The sequence below is a fragment of the Anguilla rostrata genome, chromosome 12 (assembly GCF_018555375.3).
Source record: "Anguilla rostrata isolate EN2019 chromosome 12, ASM1855537v3, whole genome shotgun sequence".
NCBI classification, from domain to species: Eukaryota; Metazoa; Chordata; class Actinopteri; order Anguilliformes; family Anguillidae; genus Anguilla; species Anguilla rostrata.
In genome coordinates this window covers 30,894,892-30,915,775 of record NC_057944.1, presented here as the reverse complement: position 1 = coordinate 30,915,775, position 20,884 = coordinate 30,894,892, and the positions used below count along the sequence as shown (strand labels likewise).

General features: G+C 47.6%; 2 protein-coding genes across 3 annotated transcripts in view; both read right to left on the bottom strand.

The window, feature by feature from the left end:
- Positions 1 to 1,063: 1,063 nt before the first annotated feature.
- On the bottom strand, positions 1,064 to 8,832 carry LOC135235641 (proton-coupled zinc antiporter SLC30A1). 2 transcript variants are annotated; one of them, XM_064301327.1, is made up of 4 exons: positions 5,926 to 8,832; positions 4,598 to 5,269; positions 3,903 to 4,241; positions 1,064 to 2,780 (listed from the first exon to the last, which is right to left on the bottom strand). In XM_064301327.1, the coding sequence occupies exons 2-4, from the start codon at positions 5,262 to 5,264 to the stop codon at positions 2,032 to 2,034; spliced, it is 1,755 nt and encodes a 584-aa protein (XP_064157397.1). In that variant the 5' UTR covers positions 5,265 to 5,269; positions 5,926 to 8,832; the 3' UTR covers positions 1,064 to 2,031. The 2 variants fall into 2 exon arrangements, with proteins under 2 accessions (XP_064157397.1, XP_064157396.1); XM_064301326.1 differs by having other exon boundaries at positions 4,598 to 8,832.
- Positions 8,833 to 9,579: 747 nt separating this feature from the next.
- Positions 9,580 to 20,884, bottom strand: part of ppp1r37 (protein phosphatase 1, regulatory subunit 37) — a 46,281-nt gene continuing 34,976 nt past the window's right edge. The window contains exons 9-13 of the mRNA XM_064301324.1: positions 20,467 to 20,608; positions 19,945 to 20,111; positions 16,993 to 19,324; positions 15,776 to 15,872; positions 9,580 to 15,409 (exon numbers count right to left, since the gene is read on the bottom strand). Of these exons, the coding sequence (XP_064157394.1) occupies positions 15,784 to 15,872; positions 16,993 to 19,324; positions 19,945 to 20,111; positions 20,467 to 20,608 (2,730 nt within the window). The 3' untranslated portion in view covers positions 9,580 to 15,409; positions 15,776 to 15,783. The remainder of the gene's footprint in view (positions 15,410 to 15,775; positions 15,873 to 16,992; positions 19,325 to 19,944; positions 20,112 to 20,466; positions 20,609 to 20,884) is intronic.

The following is a 20,884-nucleotide window of genomic DNA, read 5'->3' as shown; positions in this document are numbered from 1 at the left end:
GCAGCTAAAGATCTATTGGCTGGCCGGAATTTCTTGGGGGTGGAGACAGATAACAAAGAAGAATTGGCCAGTTGTGGAAGGTCGTCAGTGAATACCTGTTTCTGAAGTGTACTAAAAAGAAGCTTTTGTATTTGCCGACGGAAACTTCATAGACTACCTGGATTTTAAAACACGCAGATTCGGCTTTCCAAAGCGATATCCCACAAAATAATCTAAAAACCACAGGATATGATTTTAAATGTTATGTTTTTTTTTAATATACAACCTTTTCCCCCAAAGTTGTTTATAGACGGTCAGCAGAAACTTTGTTTCTGGTGTCCACTGTAAAGTTTAAAGAACAAGACGCTTGACATGCACCTGTTTCCTAACATGTTATGGCAAACCTCAGCTAATATGAACAACAAAATAATCGATTTTGAATTTCACACTAAATGCCTATGTAAAATGTAACTTGTATGATCCTGGCAACTTATACAAGGGCTTTTATTCAAGGACAATCTGCCATCCGGGTGAATGGTTCTCACTCGTCCTGCCCACGGAGCTTCTCCACCCCAGCTCCCCAGTGGTGGAGCGAACTCCCTGTTCCTCTGCGAACCACTCGGTCATTGCCCACCTTCCGCCGTGGTCTGAAGACGCACCTCTTCAGACTCTGCCTTGACTATCTCCACTTTGCACGGCACACCCAAACTAGGACCACTCTCATCACTTGTAGGCTTCTATGTTGTTCCTGTAGCGCTTTCGGGTTACACCTGTGTCGCCATTCAGCACTAACATCGCACTTGTATCGTTATTTTGATGTTGTAGCTCGTTGTCATGCCTCCTAGTTTGACTTTCCATAACTTTCTGACCTAGCCTATACTTTCTGTGTGAACTGTAGGCTACTTAATGTGTTCCTGGCTATGGATAACTGTTACATAATGAGTAGTTCGTTATCGGATCTGGTGTTTTGTAGTTGCTCCAATGACCTTCGGTATGCACTTAATGTAGGCTACGTCGCTTTGGATAAAAGCGACTGCCAAATAAATGTAGCCAATGTGATGTAATGTAATAACAAAAAATGCCATGAGATATTGACAGTTTTTATTTATCAAAGGCAATAAAAAACTATGAACACAAATACGATTATTAAGCACATATTAACACACACACATTGTTTTCTAATAGACCTAGTAACATGTAAAACTTCAGTAAGTTCAGCAATAATATTCACAACTCAATCAAGCCTTTATTAACAGAAATTGGCCCAACACCCAGAATAAATGGTGGGTGGGTTTTCATGGATAGGATTTAAGTACCAGTGGTTTAAAGTATTTGAGGCATGCAGTTGGTTTAAGGAAGTCACCGTTTTGAAGTGAAAAGAAGTTCAGTTTAGACTCCCCTGTAACAGTTTCTATGGTATTTTCTAATTTTTTGGTATCTTTATAAAATAAAGACAGCAATTCCTTAGAAATGTGCAGGATCACAGATAATTAAGAAATGTTTTGCTTAGAAGTACTCTGAAATGGTATAAATATACATGCAGCTACATTTAATTAAAGTTAATAAGCCCTTTAATTGCATCGGTGCATTTTTTAATATCAACCACATGTGCTACTGTATCACAGCTACTCTACAGATACATTATGTTAGCAACAATATAAATTAATTTAGCCGTAATCTCATATTAAGTACACGTGACAAAAAAAGTGCAATTTGTTCAATTTGGCATCAGTGGAAAGGAAACCGCACAAGAATAGTGTTCATAAAATATTGCTATAAAATTACTACACAGCTTTGGATGCTCATATAGAGAAATGAATACTGGGTGGGTTCATTTGATTTCTTAGCACACATTCAATTTGTTCTGTATTTCTGATATCATCTTTACAGACAAAGAAACCCAGCAGCAAAAAGATCCTTTTCATTACGCACCAGAAAGTTTCTTCTCATTACAATGTCAAACTCTGCCAGGAAACTAATGGTTTAGAACCATCCAATATATAAGTGTCTTTATAAAGGCAGTTATAAAAATAGGTTCCGTCACAAACCCCCTCAGAGATACGTGTTTTCAATGATTAGCGCCTGAGACTGCACATCCTCAAGTTGGTCAGCAGAGGGCAGCATCCTAGGCCCCTGCTCCCTGGGTGAACAGCACATCTTCTGGGCACACTGTGTTCTGCAGGCCAGGCTGCAGTGGGGCCCTGCTGGCAGCGGTGGGTTTCCCGTGGACAGAGAGCTGGCTGCGCTGGCCAGGCCGACAGGCAGGAACTCGGGCTGAACGGTGGAGTGGCGCACCCCGGCGTCCCGCAGCACTTCTGTAACGCCCGCCAGCAGGTCAGGGCACGCCTGCGCCTCCGGTCCCGGGTGACAGTGGACATGGACAGACGCCACGAGGTGCACCTCGGTCAGCTGCCACACGTGCAGCTCGTGCACCGCCAGCACCCCGGGGACGCCCGCGATGCGGCGGGACAGCTCCCCCAGGGAGAAGTGGGGCGGGGTGCCTAGTAGAAGCAGGTAGCCATGGCGACAGGCCTGGGGCAGCGCGGCGGCCAGGAACACCAAAGCCGCCAGCGCAGAGAAGCCGGGGTCCAGGTAGACGAGCGGGTCGCAGCCCCCCACACTGTGCATGCAGCCTGGGTCACTGTGGAGCAGTACAAGCCCGCTGGCCAGGACCAGAACCGGGCCCAGGAGGGCCTGGACCAGCGTGATGAGGCCAGGGAGACAGTGGTACCGCCTGCTCAGAATGGGCCTCTCTGTGCCAACCGGAACCCCCAGGCAAACCTTGATCCCCGCATCAGCATCTAGGAGCAGCAACAGACGCAGGCACAAAATGCCATTAAGGACTTTTCACACGACTCTTTCTTAATCCAGGGTTATCCTTAAATCTGAACTAAGACTGGCCCAGGGTTTGCTAAGGCTACCTCCTGTTCAGACACACATTTTTTAACCTCGGCAGGGCTAAGCTTTAGCGTGCGCAGGTGTAAATACATAACAGTGTGATGGCAGTTAACACCGACCCACACACTGGCTACTTTTGTAACCGTGTTTTGGTTTATTTCTTAGGTTAGTCCAAGTCGTTCGGGAGCAGGGCCAGCTTGGCCTGAGGCTGAGGTTGGTGCTACTACACTTTACAATGTGCAAGTGTCAAGCCTGGCTTAGCCCTTGGGGTAGAAATGTGCAGTGGGGAAAAACGAATAATGTATAATAAATACTAAATAAATTATTATTATTATTATTATTATTATTATTAATAATAATAATAATAATAATAATAATAATAATAATAATAACTAATGCAACACTGGTGGAACACAATGTGAGGTTATGATGAACTGCTATTGCTATAGCAACAGAGCACCCTCCTCATCCAGATAAGGGTACTTTATTGTACACTTAATTTATCAAGATGTTCTGTATTCAGTCAGGAAGAACTCACTTTTCATGACCACTCTCACTCTTTCACTGTCACTCTCAGTCTCTCTCTCTCTCTCACACACACACACACACAGGTGCTTAAGGGAGAGCATGGTCACGTCTGCAAACTTCCTGTCACGTTATCAGCATCTCAGCAACAAAGAGATTAGAGGATGTGAAGAGATCAAAAGGAGAAGATGTTGTTTGTCTGGAAGTTTATGCAGCCAAATCAGATGAAACAGATGAGCAGGGCTCGGTAGGCCTTATATAAATCTTAAATTGTTTTTGATCCAGCAGCTGACATATTGACTTCATATGGTGCTGATAAGCAGCAAATCTTTGAAAATGTCATGTTTGAACACAATCAGGCAGCCAAGCTCAAAAAAGCCACCGTCACAGGCTGAGGTAAGAGATGAAAGCACTGTGGATTGAAGCTGCACACATTCCGTGGAAAAGGACACGTGCTTTTGTTTTTTGTTTTTTACTTTTCAGCGAAATTTTTCTCTCACCTCCCAGCTCTGCGCAGCCTCCATCTTCTGGAGCTCCACTGTGGGGTTTGCTATGGCAACAGCTGCCACAGTATGGTTTCCCAAGGTTCCTGGAATTCTGGAAGCCTGTCTTTGGATGGGCCCAGTTCACAAAGGTGCGGCCTGTCAGGATGATGCCCGGGGGTGGTGGGGGGTTGCCCTTGGATTGCTGATCTGGGTCCAGGACACTGGATGCCCCGGGGTTACAGAACATCAAGGCATCGTCTTGCAGGTTCCTGCCTAGGCTTGTGGAGGAGCTGTGGGCACAAGCCTGGTCCTTATCCTGCTCCAGTGCACCGCTCTCGCCTACCTCAGCTTCACCTGTATCCGATCGTGAAAGTCAGAAACACACTAGTTTACATTTAATTATCAATTTAATTATCGATTAATGTGCAAATTTGTTTAGCCTGATATTTTTAAATCAAAGCCATGCGGCTACCGAGACTGAATATTCCATTGCTTGAACCCTGCATTTATACCTCTCAGTACTCCACACAAACCATAGTTAGTTAATATGTGGTGAGCAGACTGGCACAAAATGTCTGCTGTAGATCATTTAGGTGAGTGCTGCACATTGGTGGTGATTGAGGTGAATCCCTCCCCTTCACTGTAAAATCCTTTGAGATCATGGGATTAAAGGTGCTATATACATACAATCCATCATGACTGGGGATTACCTTTACCATCAGGTCCTGAGAATGAGGTCCCCATCCTTGGAACCACGGGGCAGGTGAATCCCCCCTTGAGCCCCACCAACCCCCTGGGACCCATCGTGAGGAACGCTGTGTTGAACAGCAGGCCAACCACGCCCGCCGCAGTGACCAGCAGGGGGTGCTCTGTAGGGTGCGGCCACAGGATTTGGCTGATGATGTCCACGGAGACCGAGACGCAGAGGGAGGCCAGCAGCAGCGCTGAAACCAGAGCCCCAAGGGGTTGGACCCGCGCCCAGCCGTAGGGGCAGGAAAGAGAAGAAGGAGTGCGAAGAATGGGGGAGGATGGAGGACTGGGGGCAGAAGCAGGGGCAGATGGGTAAAGGGGGGACACTGGGGTTGGTGTCATCAAGGAGGCAGGGCTGAGACTGACAGGGGTATTGGGGGAAGTGCCATTGGGAGGGGTAGGAGTAGATGAGAGGGGGTTAAGGGGGGGCATTGTGGGGGGCTGGCGGGGGGGCAGATAAAGGAAGGACAGGTGCAGGAAGATGAAGAGAGTGTGAAAACTGTCCACCATGATGATGAGGGAGTTGCAGAGGCGGCTGGTGATGACCTCACACACCAGCAGCAAGAGAGTCAGTCCCAGGAGACAGCAGTGCCCAGAGCTCCACCAGAGACCAGGGCTGCATGGCATTGCACCTGCAATGACACACACACACACGCATGCACACGCACGCACATGGCACGCACACACACACATGCATAATTGAACAAAATCACATTCATGAACGTACACAGAAGCAAAAACGCAAAAACGCATAGTTTGTTGTGACACAAGGTACTAGAATCGTCACGCTCTGATACTTGTAGGCTACGCTACACATTAACCTATTTCGTGCTGCATCATCTATTTTCTTGGACCAGGATCTCCACCAAAGTACACCAAATCCTTTTATTTTCTTTTGATCTGGATTAAGGCAACTCTGCTTCGAACATTATTTCAGTATTTCACGCATCCTTATTGGCCTTATGAACGTAGTATATTCTAATTCATTAAAAAAAATCATTGCCATAATTGATTTAACTAACCCCATGTAGCTTGTTAAATCATAATAGCCTACAGGACTAAACAAAATTAAACAACAGCAACTGACATAATTCCTTCTTTTATATTAAATTCTGAATAATTTGATACACACGCAAACATCATTCAAATTATTATCCGTAAAGACATATAACGACAGGTTGCTGTCAGCTCTCATTTGCTTCTTTAAACTTGTAATCATATCATGACTGCAGATTCAAAAAGTACTGTGGACTAATAAACGACTGCAATTTATTCCAGTGGTTTTTACCTTACGTAAAGACGGAGATCCTTTAGGACACCGAGCGAATTGAAAGTTAAAATCTGTCGAACTAGCACTACAGAGCGCAACATTCAAGTAGGCTACGCTGTCCAGTGTTCCTCTCCTCTCCTCTCCTCTCCCACGCTGCCGACAAAGCCGGCCTCTCTTGCTCTCGGTATTAATCGCTGTCATGTGAGAATAATTTTCTCTCCCTTTGATTGACATCTTCGGTTCCACTTATCCCAATTCTTCTTGCCTTTTAACAAACTGTTATCCACTGTAAAATGACAGGTAGGGAGAATGACATGCTTATTTGTTTAATGTACACTACATATTTGTACCAGAATAAAATAGCTTACACTGTAAGTGGCAATAATAATAATAATAATAATAATAATAATAATAATAAATAAAAACTAATAAAAACCCTTTGAGAGATTAATACAGTTGGCTATACATATTTATTATACAGCCCATTAGACACAATTTTGGTGTTCACATTCATCATTAAATGCTTTAGCAATGTTCCTGAGTCTCACAAAATATAACAATATGTTCAAATTGGCTTTCCAATTTCAGAGGCTACATTAACAATATCTAATTAGGCTGCCTTCTCTTATATCAGACAATGAGCTTCCTGAGAATGTTCACCCCATCCCCCCATTGCCCCTCCATGCTGGGTGCATGTACACCCCTGGCCAGAACACAAAAGACTGCAGACGATTTACCCGCAGGTCGATCCAGGTAGCTGTCGTCTTCCGTTCGTTTCGAGTCAGTAGCTGTGCTTGTGCAGCAGGCTTATTGAAGCAAATACCACCTGTAAGGTCAATAGTCCTGGGATCATATGTCACCATGTAGGCTGTACAGTGCTGCTGCATTCAGACATTCAGAGACAAACTCCGTACAGGGCAGTCCCAATTCCCCTCAGACATGTATGTCTGGTTTACACAACTTGGCATCAGCAAGGGGAACATGAAGAATCTGGCCACTTGTGGGTGTTCAGAAGTGGATCAAACCCCTGCCTACGTGAACCTTCACAGGCAGTCAAAGCAGCCTTGCAAGCGCTAAGCCAACAGAGAAGATGCTGTTTGACACCACGGAAAAGTCCCCATTAGAGTTAAACAAACTCCGCCACACATTCCTCGGGTGTGCTAAGCTCAGGGGAACAGTGCTCCAGGAAATAATCCAAAAGTTACAGCATCCTGTTATGATGTTATATGGAGAAAAAAAGGGAACCAAAACTTTTATAAATTAGGCACGGCACAGACAGTACCTATAGCTTTGCCTTCAATAGCAGTGACTGACTTTCATTTCTTCATTTGCAGACAGACACTTGGTTATGCGATGCCCCCACCCCCTTCTCCCATTTCCACAGAACAGGCCAACCTTGGACTTGTAATCACAAGGCTTTTGCTTTGTATTTGGTGACAGACTCTACCTCATCCATGACAATCAGCAGTTTCTCTCTCAGCAGCCTTCTCCCATTTCCCCCTGCACACAGACAACTGCGTGGGGAGTTCATACATCAGTCGCAGAACCAGGAACTCAACAGACTGCCGTTCCAACCTGGACTGGAATGGGCATGGAGATACCAGGGGTACCGAGCCCAAGATCTTACAGTGGTTGGGTCTGCATTCCGAAAGTGTGTTGCCTGTGAATCTAAACTCAGTAGGTTTCCCCTCACACATCGTTAACATCTTTGTATCGGTTCATTTTAAAATCACTCATTTTGTTGCACTCTTCTGCAGTGTATCAATAGCACACAGTTGGGGTGACTCATCCTAAAAATACAGACCATTTGGGATTTGAAAATAACGAAAATAAATTTCAGCAGTGCTCATGGAAGTTGTGGCAAAACAAATACGTACCTCCTTTGAGCTTGCAAACTGAAGAGGGTATCTATGTGCTTAACTGAGAATAAATGCTAGAAAACTAATACCTTCATGTGCACACAAACATAACTTCTGGAAACATAACACTGCTGTACAAGCTGCTTTTGGAGTTACTTAAAATGTATTATCTTGCTTTAAACCACAATGTCCAAATGCCCGTATATTCACCATTGTAAAGCCAGCTGGTTGTCAGCAACATCAAGAAATAGACTAAAACTGAAATTGTATTTTAAAAAACCTCAGAAAGTAACTATCATATGAAATTATACAGTGCAGGAACACACCAAAAAGCAAGTGGATGCTGCGACTCTCCACGATTTAAAGATCAATGCATTATACGGTGCAAGATGGCAAAGTCATTGCTCAGTAAAAACTGTACACAGGCAAACAAATGTAACCATTAGTGCTACAAATAACCATAAATCAAACAATGATATCCGTGAACTTCTTTGACTTCAGTTTCCAGCTTTCGGTACCAACAAAATTCTGAAAACGAAAGGGCACGAAGATAGCACATCCATCCAACGCTTAGCAGAAAGGTGCAGGTTCAAATCCCGGAGGTGGGTGACACTCTGTCATACCCTTGTACAAGGCACATTAATTGCTTTTGTAAATGTCTATCTGTTCAAGTTCATCTGTAAAGCTTAGCATCAGGAGCCTACAAATTATTTATCAGTTGATTATTTATTATTATTTATTAATGGTCAATGCACATTAATAATATTTCGATAAATGCACCGGTTAGCCAGGGAGGCTCATTTTCATCTGCATACTCTCTGCTACACGCACTATGGATGAGAAGATGCACTTACCTGCAGACGAGAGCTTGTAGTTCCGGACTTGTGACTGACACGTGCACGTCTTTCAGAAAGACTTGGGGAGGGAACTACGTTCTCTCTCTCTGAGCTGAATATTTGGCATCCAAGGCCTACCAGCGCAAAGAGAAAGCGCTGAAATCCAATGAGGGGACGGTGAGGACAGCGGTCCATTTCCCGACATGACCGGCTCACCAGCGCCCGCTGAGGTTAATGGCTAAGCCACTGGAACTCGTCCCGCCGGAAACTCCCCGGACTTCCTTCGCTGACAGTGCGGTCAGCGGTTCTGACTCATTAGCCTGCTGTTAAGTGTTCGGAACACAGCCTTCCACTCTAGAGCAGAGGCCATGTCCGGTTCCACCCCACGCGCTCAACTTGGCGGCAATCTCACCCGCAATAACGCACACAGCGCCACACCCCCAAGCAACAGTGTTACCTGGAAACTGGCATGTGCTCACAATCCCAACCTGGAATGTAATAGATATATGGCCTTTGGGGATTCAGTTCAACAAAAAAAAAAAAAAAAAGAACAAAAGGTGGTTTGTACTGAACCCGAAAGGTGGGTTTGCCCTAAAGACATGTCTGGCCTTTCAGTCAAATACATTATAATTAATAATTACACCATGATCTAGCATTTGTATATATGTAGAAAATGAGCTGGCTTGTCAGAGAGGGGAAACTCTGGGAAAAAACATTTAGTCGATGTCATCTAAACCCTGAATTTTCAACAGGGAGTCCACAGACCCCTAGGGGTCCTTGAAAGTACTGGTCCTTTTTCATGAAGTCTTCTTCTCCTATCTCCTAGTCTCCTATCACTTTGGTTAAGGGTTAAATCCACTTTGGCTGAAAGCCAAAAAAAATACAAAAAAGAAAAAAGTGTGCCCAGCAAGGGCCCGCAGTCTTTTTGTAGTTTTCAAAAATAACAAAAAGTAACAAATAAGACAACAAAAACCCTCCGAAATTAGGAAACCCTTTATTTCAACCAAGATTATACAATAAACCCATAAATGCAGTAAAACAGTTTTTGTCGTTTATTTTTTTAAATCTAGTCCTAAATTTAAGAACAAAGCCGTAACCGGCCCCCGGTAAAGCCAGTTCCCTAATAAACAGAATGGAATATATTAACTTTTTTCCTTTTCTTTTTGTCTCTCTGTTTAACCTACTTTATTATTACTATCATTTTTATCAGAGTTCATCCCTACGCAGGGATCAGAGCAAAGAATCCTCATTCACAAGACAAAAAAAAAACAAAAAAACAAATCATAATAAATAAAATAAAGTGAGAAACACAGCATATCAGAAATCCAGAAGGCAGATTCAATTAGGAAATAAAGAAACTAAAATAAAATAAAATAAAATACAGCAGTGTTACTAGACTACATTTACGGCAGGTTCATCAGTGTCACTCACGACCCCCCGCCAAGTATCTCATGAGGAATTATGCGTTTGGTGTTTTTCATTTGAAGGGTGTCTTCGCCTAAAAGTCACTGGATTCCAGAAAACACAGAAGAGCTGCTACATACTGTCGGTGAAAACATCCTTTCCAAATCACAGCCCAAAAGATCTGATACAGGGCAATATTTAAGGGCAGGAATGGCTTCTTGGGGGTAAACTGCTGCATTTTTCTTTGTCTATTCCGAAAAGCAGGTGCATTAAAACAAAAAATCCACTTTCGTTTTGGTCAAATCTTGCTTTTTTTTTTGTTCCTTTTCTTTTTTAAACACATTAAGCCATTCACCAAGGGGACGGGCTAGGTTGTACTTTGCATAGCTTGGAGAAGGGTGTGATTATCTTATCTGAGAAGTCTGAAGTAAAATGTTCTTTTAGAAAATGAATCTACCATACTTGCTCCAGAACGTTCTGCCCTCCTTAGTTACGACTGCAGCCAGTGATGAAGAAAATTATCAGGACAAGTCCAAACATGCGGCAGTACACATGCGTAGCGTGGTTTTGACCGATGCCGACCAGTCCGTTAGACTGCACCAGGCTCTGCGATTCTGTGGCAAGGAGCTTCGCACACCAAATTCCGCAACCCCCCATGCCTAATGAGGCAAGCCACTAATCCCCCCTCCACGGCCAAATCCCTGCAGCCTAGGACAAGACAACGGTAAGAGGCAGTCTGGGAAATGTAGTTACAATGAAAGTATTTTTTTTTAAAAGAAAAATGAAATCATACAAATTTGTCAAAATTGAACATCAGACAGTCTTTCCTGTGGGTTTCTTTACAGACTGCCCAAGCATCACAGACTCATCAAACCCTTCTCCTTGCACTCCCACTCACAGTCCAAATGGAGTCCAGAGGGCTCCATGCTGCTCTGAGCGATGATATCATTGCCGAGTCAGCGTGAATGACAAGGAACATAATTCAGCCCTGTGATGATGTCATCCGACGCCAGTGTCCACTATGTCCTGCTTCAGCGATGGTGGCAGCCATGAAAGGCGGTGTCCTGCACATCTGGAAAGCTGATGTTCAGACAGGTGACGCGACGCAATGCACTTTATCTCAGCAGACAGACAGAGCCATCTGCCGATTACACACAACTCAGTGTAGAGGAAAGACAGTACAATCAGTGAGAAATAAAAACCACTTAAAAAAAAAAAAAAAAAAAAATGCTAAGGAAATACAAAACCCCCCCTGGTGCTAAGGATTACTGTGACCAATCAGTTCAGTTCTGCAATCAAGCCCCTCCCCCCCCTCACCATTCCGCCTTCTCTTGAGCAAACACAGCTCCCCAATCAACATATTGCACCAATGAGGCCAGAGTCCAAGCACACTTTGCAATTATTCCCTTAGGGATTTATGGTCCCCCTCAATGTTAAGAAGCTCTGATGAGGCTTTACCCAAGGTGAGGAAAGCAAATACTGGCAAACGGGCCATTTCCCAGCATCCTCAGAGCCGGGGTGCGACGGCGTGCAGTAAGAACGGAGAGAACACAGAGCCGGAGTAAAGCTGGTGTGTTTGGTCTGACCCACGGTGAGTACCCCAACGTTTCAGTACCCCAACACTGTGCTGTGGCCCAGGTTCTTAATCTGAAAGCTCGCCAGAGACTCATCTCCCGTGTTCTTATGTTCCTCTCTGCTTATAAACTACAGGAGGGTCTGTGGCGATCTGCACTGCCATGTGAGCCATAGGCGCGGTTTTTCTTCAATGAAGCCCCTTAATGAATTGAGCAGAACACCTGAACGCGTTGACCTTCAACAATGGCAGAGGCGGAAATTTCATCATTAAAAGAAACGGGATGTCTGGTCGGTACGGACGCCACCTGGGTACGCTTGAGGTAACCTCCACAATGTGGGAGGAGGGAATGAGCAGCCACGTCTGCCACAAAGCTCGACTTAGGATGAGTAATGGCATCAAACTGCTGACACAAAATGTTCCACCAGTATTACTGTGTCACTGCAGTACAGCAAGAGCACTGTTTAAAGTGATACTGCTTACAAACGGACACTCCATATACAAGCAAGACTCTGCCTGGCTTTGATGGAAACCCCCGATTTAGCACCTTACGCGTCCTGCACCGCTCCCAGTGTCACCCCCTCCCCACTGTTTCCGACACACCCGTCACAATCGCCTAAAAACCACCACAGCGCAAACTGCAAAAAAAGAGAGAAAAATAAATAAATAAAAATAAATGGCCTGCCTTAAAAGGGGTTGGGTAAGAAAACTTACTAAAATACAAAAGCTCTCTAAGAAATATTGTACATTCGCTTGTGAGATAAATCCCATAACAGGCTTTAAAAAAAGAAAGGAAATGACTTGTGGTAGTGCAGTTTTGGTGTGGTTCAGATCTACACACGCGAGGCAAACCGCCCCCTTTGCTCAGACTATCCCTTTTCAAGTCACGCGCCCCGCCCGTGGGCAAAAGATCCGGAGGGTGGCCAGCCGCTCCCCCACCCCGACCGACAGGACCGGCCGGGTATAAGGCCAGAGAATCAGAACCTTTCCCTCTGAAAATCTGCCACCGTAGTGCTTTCCCACCTTGAGTAGTCCCAGGTTCAATTCACAGACTGACTTCCTCCCAGTTACAGCCTATACAGGAAACAGCACTGAACCAGGCACTTCCTTACCCACGATCCCCTACTGTCAAACCTCTGCCAGTCTTCCCTACCTCCTACTTCCTGTTACAATGCAGTCTTTCTGCCGAACCTGGCCTGGCCTGGTTCTGCCCCAGATCCAAGGATAACCACGGTGTGAACGCGTGCCAAGGCCAGGACACATAGACAGCAGTGTGCCCCCAGCCCTCTCTTTCAAGCTTCCCAGCCCTGCTATGCTGAGTGTTCTGTCCTCAACGTTACCCTGCGTTGTGGTAATGTTTTTAGAACGTTGTGTGTGGGCTCAGTCCGTGGAAATCCTGATTTGTTTCCCCCCCCTCTGTTTATGAAAGCACCTTCCCTGTGGACAGACTTCATTTTGAATGTTTGCAAAAACCTGGTAGCCAGGTTAGGCTGTGGCGCTAACCTGACTACCAACGCTCTCTCAGCGTTACAGTAACATTGAGGGAACGCTGGACGCCAGTCACCAGGATGGGCACTGCTCACAGTAAATGGGACAGATTCCTACACGCCCCGCCCCCTTTCCATTAATTGCAAAAGCAGTCTCAGGACCTTGGCCATTGGATCAGTTTTAGAACAAACAGATAACAGAATAAGATCCTGTGAAACATTACCGGTTAACTTCCCATTACTCTCATTACAAGCGTTTATTTTGAGACATGAACAGGCTGCCATACATCTGTGATTACCAGTACATCTCTTGATCATTCCAAGTTATTTAAATAAAAGTAAGAAAGAAAAAAAAACAGGCGACTGGGACAGCCGGTAAAAGTCACAGAGAGTGGGGAGGGCGGCGTTACTTTGTTGGGCCTGGGAAACAGCGGGACCCAACTGCACCGGGACCCTCGCAAAGCAACCCTGTAAGCCCATCGGTTCACAGTGAAGATCCGTCTGCCTTCCCCCCAAAGCATCCGCCACGGGCTGGCAGCTCAGCCGGAGAAGAGCAGGACCCCGGGTCCGCACCCTCACCCGCTCAAAAACCGCCCCCCAGCCGACCCCCTTCTGCCCCGGGGCACCAGGGCGTTCTCACAGCGAGCGGTCGATGGCGCATGGGCTGTCCCGCCTCCGGCTGACTCGGCTTCCCTTTCTTCCTCCCAAAACCTGCGTTGAGAGACCTCCCTAATCCCAGCAGGCTCGGCGGTGTCCTCGTTAGCTAATGTAGTGCTGTTCCTGTTGTAGTCGTTTATGTGAACATTCTTTGAGCTTGCCCCTGTAGTTTATCTCAGTGAGAGCAGTCACATGCAACCCCCCTCCCTACACCCAAAACCCATAATCCTCCTTTCTTTGATAATTTTACCCCGCCTCCTTTAAATTACAGCACCCGCCCTACCCCCCCCCCCCCCACCAAAAAAAAAAGAAACAATCACAGCTCTTCTTAGAATCAGAAAATATACATCAAGTGGGAAATCATTAAAATCAAACCCCAAAAAATTAACTGGTAAAAGAGAATCCATCCCAAAATAAAGGCAGATAAAGCTATAAAATAAATACAACTGTGATTTTCTCAAAGCAGCAAAAAAAAAAAAGTTGAAAGATTAGCGTCGATCTGAAGGAGATTTCTGTCCTCCATCTTGAGTTGTCAGTGTCTGGGGCGACAGCGGAAGACTGACGGAGTGAAGAAGATGAGGATGAAGAGAGGAGGAGAAACAGTAAGAGAGACTCCACAGAACAGACATTTCCCCCAGATTTTCTTTAGAATTCTCTTGGGGCTTCGTCCTGTGGAGGGTTCACCCTTCCGTGTTTCCAGAAAGAAAACAAGCAGTGATGAAGACCTCTGGACAGAACATTCAGGCAAGGGAAACGAGAAAGGCAGCATACTATTCATGAGTTCAACTCCCACTCAGGGCTTGACTTCTCCAACATTCGCACAGAATTCCCACGAGAAGGTTCGGAGGTACTCCTCAACTGTCAAACGAGCTTTTCCAGAACACTATGAGGGAATCTGTAAAATTCTTTATAAAGGATGTTCATGTTGGGAGGGTGTCCAGTGCACACCAGAGCACTATGCAGCTGAGATATTATTCCAGAAGGGGCCAGATTTTGCTTTGGCAGACCGTTTTTTTAAGAGACAAAGTGTGACACAGAGAAATGGCTCTCACCAGGGAATCCTCCCCAGTTCACGGGCGAGCTGGAGCCTGTATGTACTCCACAGCTCTGTAAATGCAGTACCTGGCACAGTCAAAGCCAGTGCATCCCTCTAATTCTGCAGCATCGTACCCATCCTGGAGGGTCAGCCTTCTCTTTGTTCCAGTACCTCTGGCGTCCTCTGGGGGGCAGCAGTGCCTGTGAAACCCGGCGCAGTACTACGTGTGAACACCAGAGGGTGCAGTCTTTGGTAAGATCCTCTCCTCTCCCCCACATCCTCTCTCCACCTCTCAGGCTCTCTCTTATCCCGGTACCAGCTGTTCCTCTGGTTTCTTAGTAGGGGGAATGTAGTGATACGCAAAAGCGTGATTCCGTTTCGTCTCATAATCCTATTCCTTTGCAATGTTCTTGTCTTTGTTGTGGCTATATTGTTGCGTTGAGATTACTTTTAAAGTTGCTTATCTTTTTTTTTCTTTTTTTTCTTTTTATTTATTGATTTATTACTATGAGTGATTTTAAAGTGAAAAATTTATAGCACTTGAGTTTTCATGTGTAGAAGTTGGAGGGGCGGTTGGGGTGGCGTTGGAGCTACGAGCCAAGCAGGCAATATGTGAGGACCACCCAGAGTTCCTCTGGCCTGAAGGACCCCTGTGGAGGAAGAGGAAGGACAGATGAGGATGAGTTGAAAAACAATAACTGGAGCGCACACATGACTCGCAAGAAACTGACACGAGCACAAAAAAGGGCTTCAAAAATAACAAGCTGATGCCAAGGATTCCGATTTAATTCTTTGTTTTACGGGGACCTCAGATCATCAAAATATTTTCTTTGTACATTCTGCACACTTTGAAAAGCAACTTTCAACAGCAACTTCAAGTCTTCCAGCATATTCTGGTGGCTGGAATGTACACAGTGAGCCATGGAGGGAAACAAAGTAAATCTGTACTCAGCAGCAGCAGTATGTGTATACGCAGTGTGTGTGAGCGTCGCGTGTGTATATGCAGTGTGTTTTACCGCTGATGTCAAGGTGCCTCTCTCCCCATCTCCAGACTGGCGTCCCGCAGCAGCTCCTCAAGGTCCTGTCCACAGCTGAGCTCTGCGGACACGCTCACTGCAGAGACAGACCCTCAGAGTGAGCGCAAACGCAGAACAGAGCGGACACGCGCAGTGACATCACAGGGTTCTGAGTGTGACATCACAGAGGTTGGGGAAGAGGGGGCTCGGAATGCGACATCATACGGGGAGGGGTTAAAAGGGGACTCAGAATGCGACATCACAGAGGGAGGGGTGGTGTGGGCATGGAATGTGACATCACAGAGGGAGGGGTGGAGCGCGCATGGAATGTGACATCACAGAGGGAGGGGTGGAGCGCGCATGGAATGTGACATCACAGAGGGAGGGGTGGAGCGCGCATGGAATGTGACATCGCAGAGGGAGGGGTGGAGTGGATATGGAATGTGACATCACAGAGGGAGGGGTGGAGTGGACACGGAATGTGAAATCCCAACGGGAGGGGAAGAGGGGCTCTGAATTTCACATCATAAAGGGCGGGGACAGGAGGACAAATTCGATATCAGAGAGGGAGGGGAAGCAAGACTCAGAATGTAATACGTCAGAATGGGGAATTCCAGAGTGACATCTGGGCTCAAATGAAAATCAGACTTCAAAAAACACAAACAGGGTTCCCACAGAATTAGATTAAAATGTTTTAAGGGAAAATGTGTTATTTTTCAAGGGTTTATTTTTGGGGCAACAGTCAGGACTGCTCTTCAATTTTTAAATATTTCATTATTTATAAATATCGTCAAACAACATTGGCACTTCACACTGCAATGACCAAATGAGTTTTGGTCATGGAATTAATGTACAAACCAGTGAGCAGTCCAATTAGCTACAGTAGCATTATCAGCACACTGTTAGTTCCTAGTGTTATAACTCTTAGCCGTAGGAAAGGTGTTATTGAGTAGGCAAGAAACACTGACATAGATTGCTTGCTTCAAAGGTTTTTTCATTATTTGGCCATTTTCTACAATTTTGCAAGGAAAGTGTGAAATAAACGAGCTCTTTCTATGACCTTTTGGGATGAAAATATTTTCAACTGCGCAAAATTTGAACATTGCTAAATGGTATACCTATAACAGCCAAGCCAATGTCACAAGGCAAAGCTCCGCTATTGGATAATCATGTCTGAAAGCCTGGGCTAGGGCTTGGCGGTCAGGGATCTGGCGTACCGTGCTCGGTGCTGCAGCGGCCAGGCTTGGGGCCCTCGGGGTCGGGCAGGTGCAGGGCGAACTCAGGCTTCAGGCCGTTGGGCAGGGTGGACGCCACCGTCGCGCCCTCGCTTTCAGCTGCCGTGTCATCCAGCTCGGTTACAGCCAGAGGGGGGCGCTCCTGAGCAGCCTCCTCTTGTGGAGCGGGAGCAGCTTTGGGTTGCAGGCCCAAAGGGAGTAGCTGCTCCGATGTTGGGTGCGGGAGTCGCTGCTCTGCTGGGGGAGCAAGTTTCTGCTGCTCCTTTGATTGTGAGGTCTGAGGTGATGGCTTCTCACGGTGCTGCGATCTTCCAGCCGCCTGGTCTAATGGCTGCTGCCCCGGAGGCAACTGCTTCTCTGGTGGCTGGGGCTGGTCTTCCCACACAAGCAGTTCCTCTGTGTTCGACTGGGCCAGCTCCTGTTCCACCTGAAGCCCCTCTGAGTTCGACTGGGCCAGCTCCTGTTCCACCTGAAGCCCCTCTGAGTTTGACTGGGCCAGCTCCTGTTCCACCTGAAGCCCCTCTGAGTTTGACTGGGCCAGCTCCTGTTCCACCTGAAGCCCCTCTGAGTTCGACTGGGCCAGCTCCTGTTCCACCTGCAGTTCCTCTGAGTTCGACTGGGCCAGCTCCTGTTCCACCTGAAGCCCCTCTGAGTTCGACTGGGCCAGCTCCTGTTCCACCTGCAGTTCCTCTGAGTTTGACTGGGTCAGCTCCTCTTCCACCTGCAGTTCTTCTGTGTTTGACTGGGTCAGCTCATGTTCCACCTGGAGCCCCTCTGTGTTTGACTGGGTCAACGCCTGTTGAACCTGAATCTTCTTATTACTTGCTTGGTACAGCGCCTGTTCAGCTTTCAGCCCTACTGCATTTGTTTGGGACTGTTCCTGTTCCACCTGCAGGGAATCTTTGCACGTTTGGGATGATGTTTGGTCTGTTTTAAGGTCATCCGTGTTAATTTGCAAAAGGTCCTGTTCAATCTGATGTGGATCTACATTGGTTTGAGATTGTTCCTGTTCCATCTGTCGGTCCTCTGTGTTCATCTGGGATACCTCCTGTTCCACATGCAGCTCCTCTTTGTTTATTTGGGACAGTGTCTTATCTGTTTGTAGCTTCTTCACATCCTGTTCCAGCTGCAGTGCCTCTTTGTTTGCTTGGGGCAGGTCCTGTTCTACCTGAGGTGGCTCTGAAAATTTCTGGGCGAGCTCCTGTTCCTGGTCTGTCTGCTCCTGCTGTGACTCCAGGGCTGTGGCTGAATGTGACTGCTGCTTCTCTACAGTCACTTGCTGGTGCGGTTTGCCACACAGTCCCACCTGTGATAGGGCATGCTCTGGCTTTGTCGGACTCTGATGGACCTCTGACATTTGTGGGGACAGAGCCTGTGCTCGTGGGGAATGAGTCTGTGTTTGTGGAGAAGGAGCCTGTGTTTGTGGGGACTCAGGCTGTGTTTGTGGGGAAGGAGGCTGTGTTTGCGGGGACTGAGCCTGTGTTTGTGGGGACTGAGCCTGTGTTTGTGGAGACTGAGCCTGTGTTTCTGGGGACTGAGCCTGTGTTTGTGGGGACTGAGCCTGTGTTTGTGGGGACTGTGCTGGCTCTCTCTGCTGTTGGTGAGCAGTTTCCTTCAGCAGTACGGCTGAGGACTGTTCTGCACTCCGGACCTGCTGATTCTGCTTCTCCGGCCCTTTTTCCGGAAGCTTCTGCTGCAGCTTCTGCTCCGGGGGGCTTTCCACTCGAGTCACCATGAAGATCTTATGCCCCCTCCCAGGGCTGGAGACGGAAATGCAGCGGCCGGGAGAGGGAGGAGTCCCCGGCGGTACGGCGGTCTCTGAAACGGTGATCCCCGAAGCAGCAACCGGTCCTAACGGAGAGGCAGGGGAGGCAGGGGGCGGAGTCCGGGGTGGTGTGGCAGCGCTGGGCTGGGGGCCAGGGGGCGCCGCCGAAACTGTTGTTACAGCTCCCTCCACCACGTCTTCCTCCTCTTCCTCCTCCTCGTCTGTGTCGGAGTCTATCTCCATAATGACCCTGGGCGACTCCTGCCCCTGGCTCTCCCCTTCCTGGCTCTCATCTCCCTCCTCCGCCTCCTCTCCTTCTGCTGGCTCCGCCTCCGTGCCCTCCTCAACAGGGCCCGCCGCAGCCAGCTCCGCCTCCGTCTCAGTCTCTGGCTCCGCCTCCTCCTGGGCAGACGTGATCTCGGGCATGGAGGCCGACAAGCGCATCTTCTGTTCCGTCTCCTCCTTCTCTTTGGCCAGGATGAAGTTGCGCTTGCAGCCATTCTGAATCTCCCCCAGCAGGGCGCGCTGCGTCTCAATGAAGCTCTTCACCTGTCAGGGTGATCAAAACATAAAAGTGAAATGGTGCGCGGTTCACGAGCCCGAGGTCAGTGCAAAGACGCTCGTGTGTAAAATTCCAGACTCCGGACGTGAAAGCCCTTCTAGTACCTCTAATCTCCATCTTGAAGTCAAAATTATTGACAAGCACAGGAGAAATTCCTGGCTGATCAACAATTTTCAACTGCTTATTGTAATCGATTCCCTCATATTTCCGCAACCTATTTGAACACCTTCTCCACAGTGTGATGCCTTAAATGCCTCTGGGACCACTATTACAGTGCTTAGGACATACTCCCACAAATATTTGGCAGGTAATTGGAGTCGGAAACATCAGCATCTTTTGATTAGCTTGGAAATCAAAAATCATGCCTCCCTGGAACTCTACACCTATTACCCCCCCCCACACCACCCAGAGCCCCATGCCTGTGCCACCCCCTCCCAGAGCCCCACCCCAATGCTCCCCTGAACTCCACCCCCTCTCTGGCCGCAGAGGCCTGCCCCTGTGCCACCACCCACCAGAGCCAAAACCCCATGCCTCCCCCAGAGCTCTACCCCGCCTCTCTCCCCACAGAGCCACGCCCCCGGCCCCCCCGCCCCCCCCCCTCTCTTACGGTCTCCCTCTTGGGCTCGCGGTCCAGGTCGAGGCGCAGCAGAGAGGTGTTGACCTTCAGCGCCAGGGACAGCGCCATCAGGCCGCCGGTCTTGATCTCGTTCTCCCGCAGATCGAGCCGCAGCAGCCGCGGGCTCTCTGCGATGAACTCCGCCACCGCCACCGCACCTGGAGGAGGGGGCGGAGCCAGCAGGGTCAGGTGACCTGGCGCTTAACCTCGGCTGGGAGAGGGCATCTCTCCACAGGGGAAAGACACGGACAAGCCTATGAGGTTTTAGACTGTGTGCAAATACACCGGCAAATAGGCACGTACTCACGCACACGCAAGCACGCAAACACACACACACACACAGGGCATACACTTGCATGAACACAAATGCATGCACGCACACGCACACACTCACACACACACACACACACACACACACACACGCACTCACGCACTCACGCACTCACGCACTCACACACTCACACACTCACACACTCACACACTCACACACTCACACACTCACACACAGCTCACCCTCGCAGGACAGCTTGGTGGAGGCCAGGCCCAGTCGCAGTACGGAGCGGTTGCCGATGAGCCCGTCTTTCAGCTTGTGAACGCCTTCGTTGCCCACGGAGTTGTGGCCCAGGTTGAGGGTCTCCAGGCTGTGAGTGCAGGGCTGAGGACACAGAGACACGTCTTACACACTCAGCACGAACACACACTCACACACCCAACATGAGGGACCCAAAACCTGTCTGTGGACAGAAGACACTGCATACGTGAACCTAAATGCTTTCTTCATCACAAAATTTCATGTATATATTGCGATTTACACTTACATGATGCAGAAATGTATAACCAAACCAAAATGAACATCAACAAAACTTGAGTAGAAGATCAGTTGTTAACAGCAAATACCGTTGCAAAAAAAATTTCCTCATGTCTGAGAGGA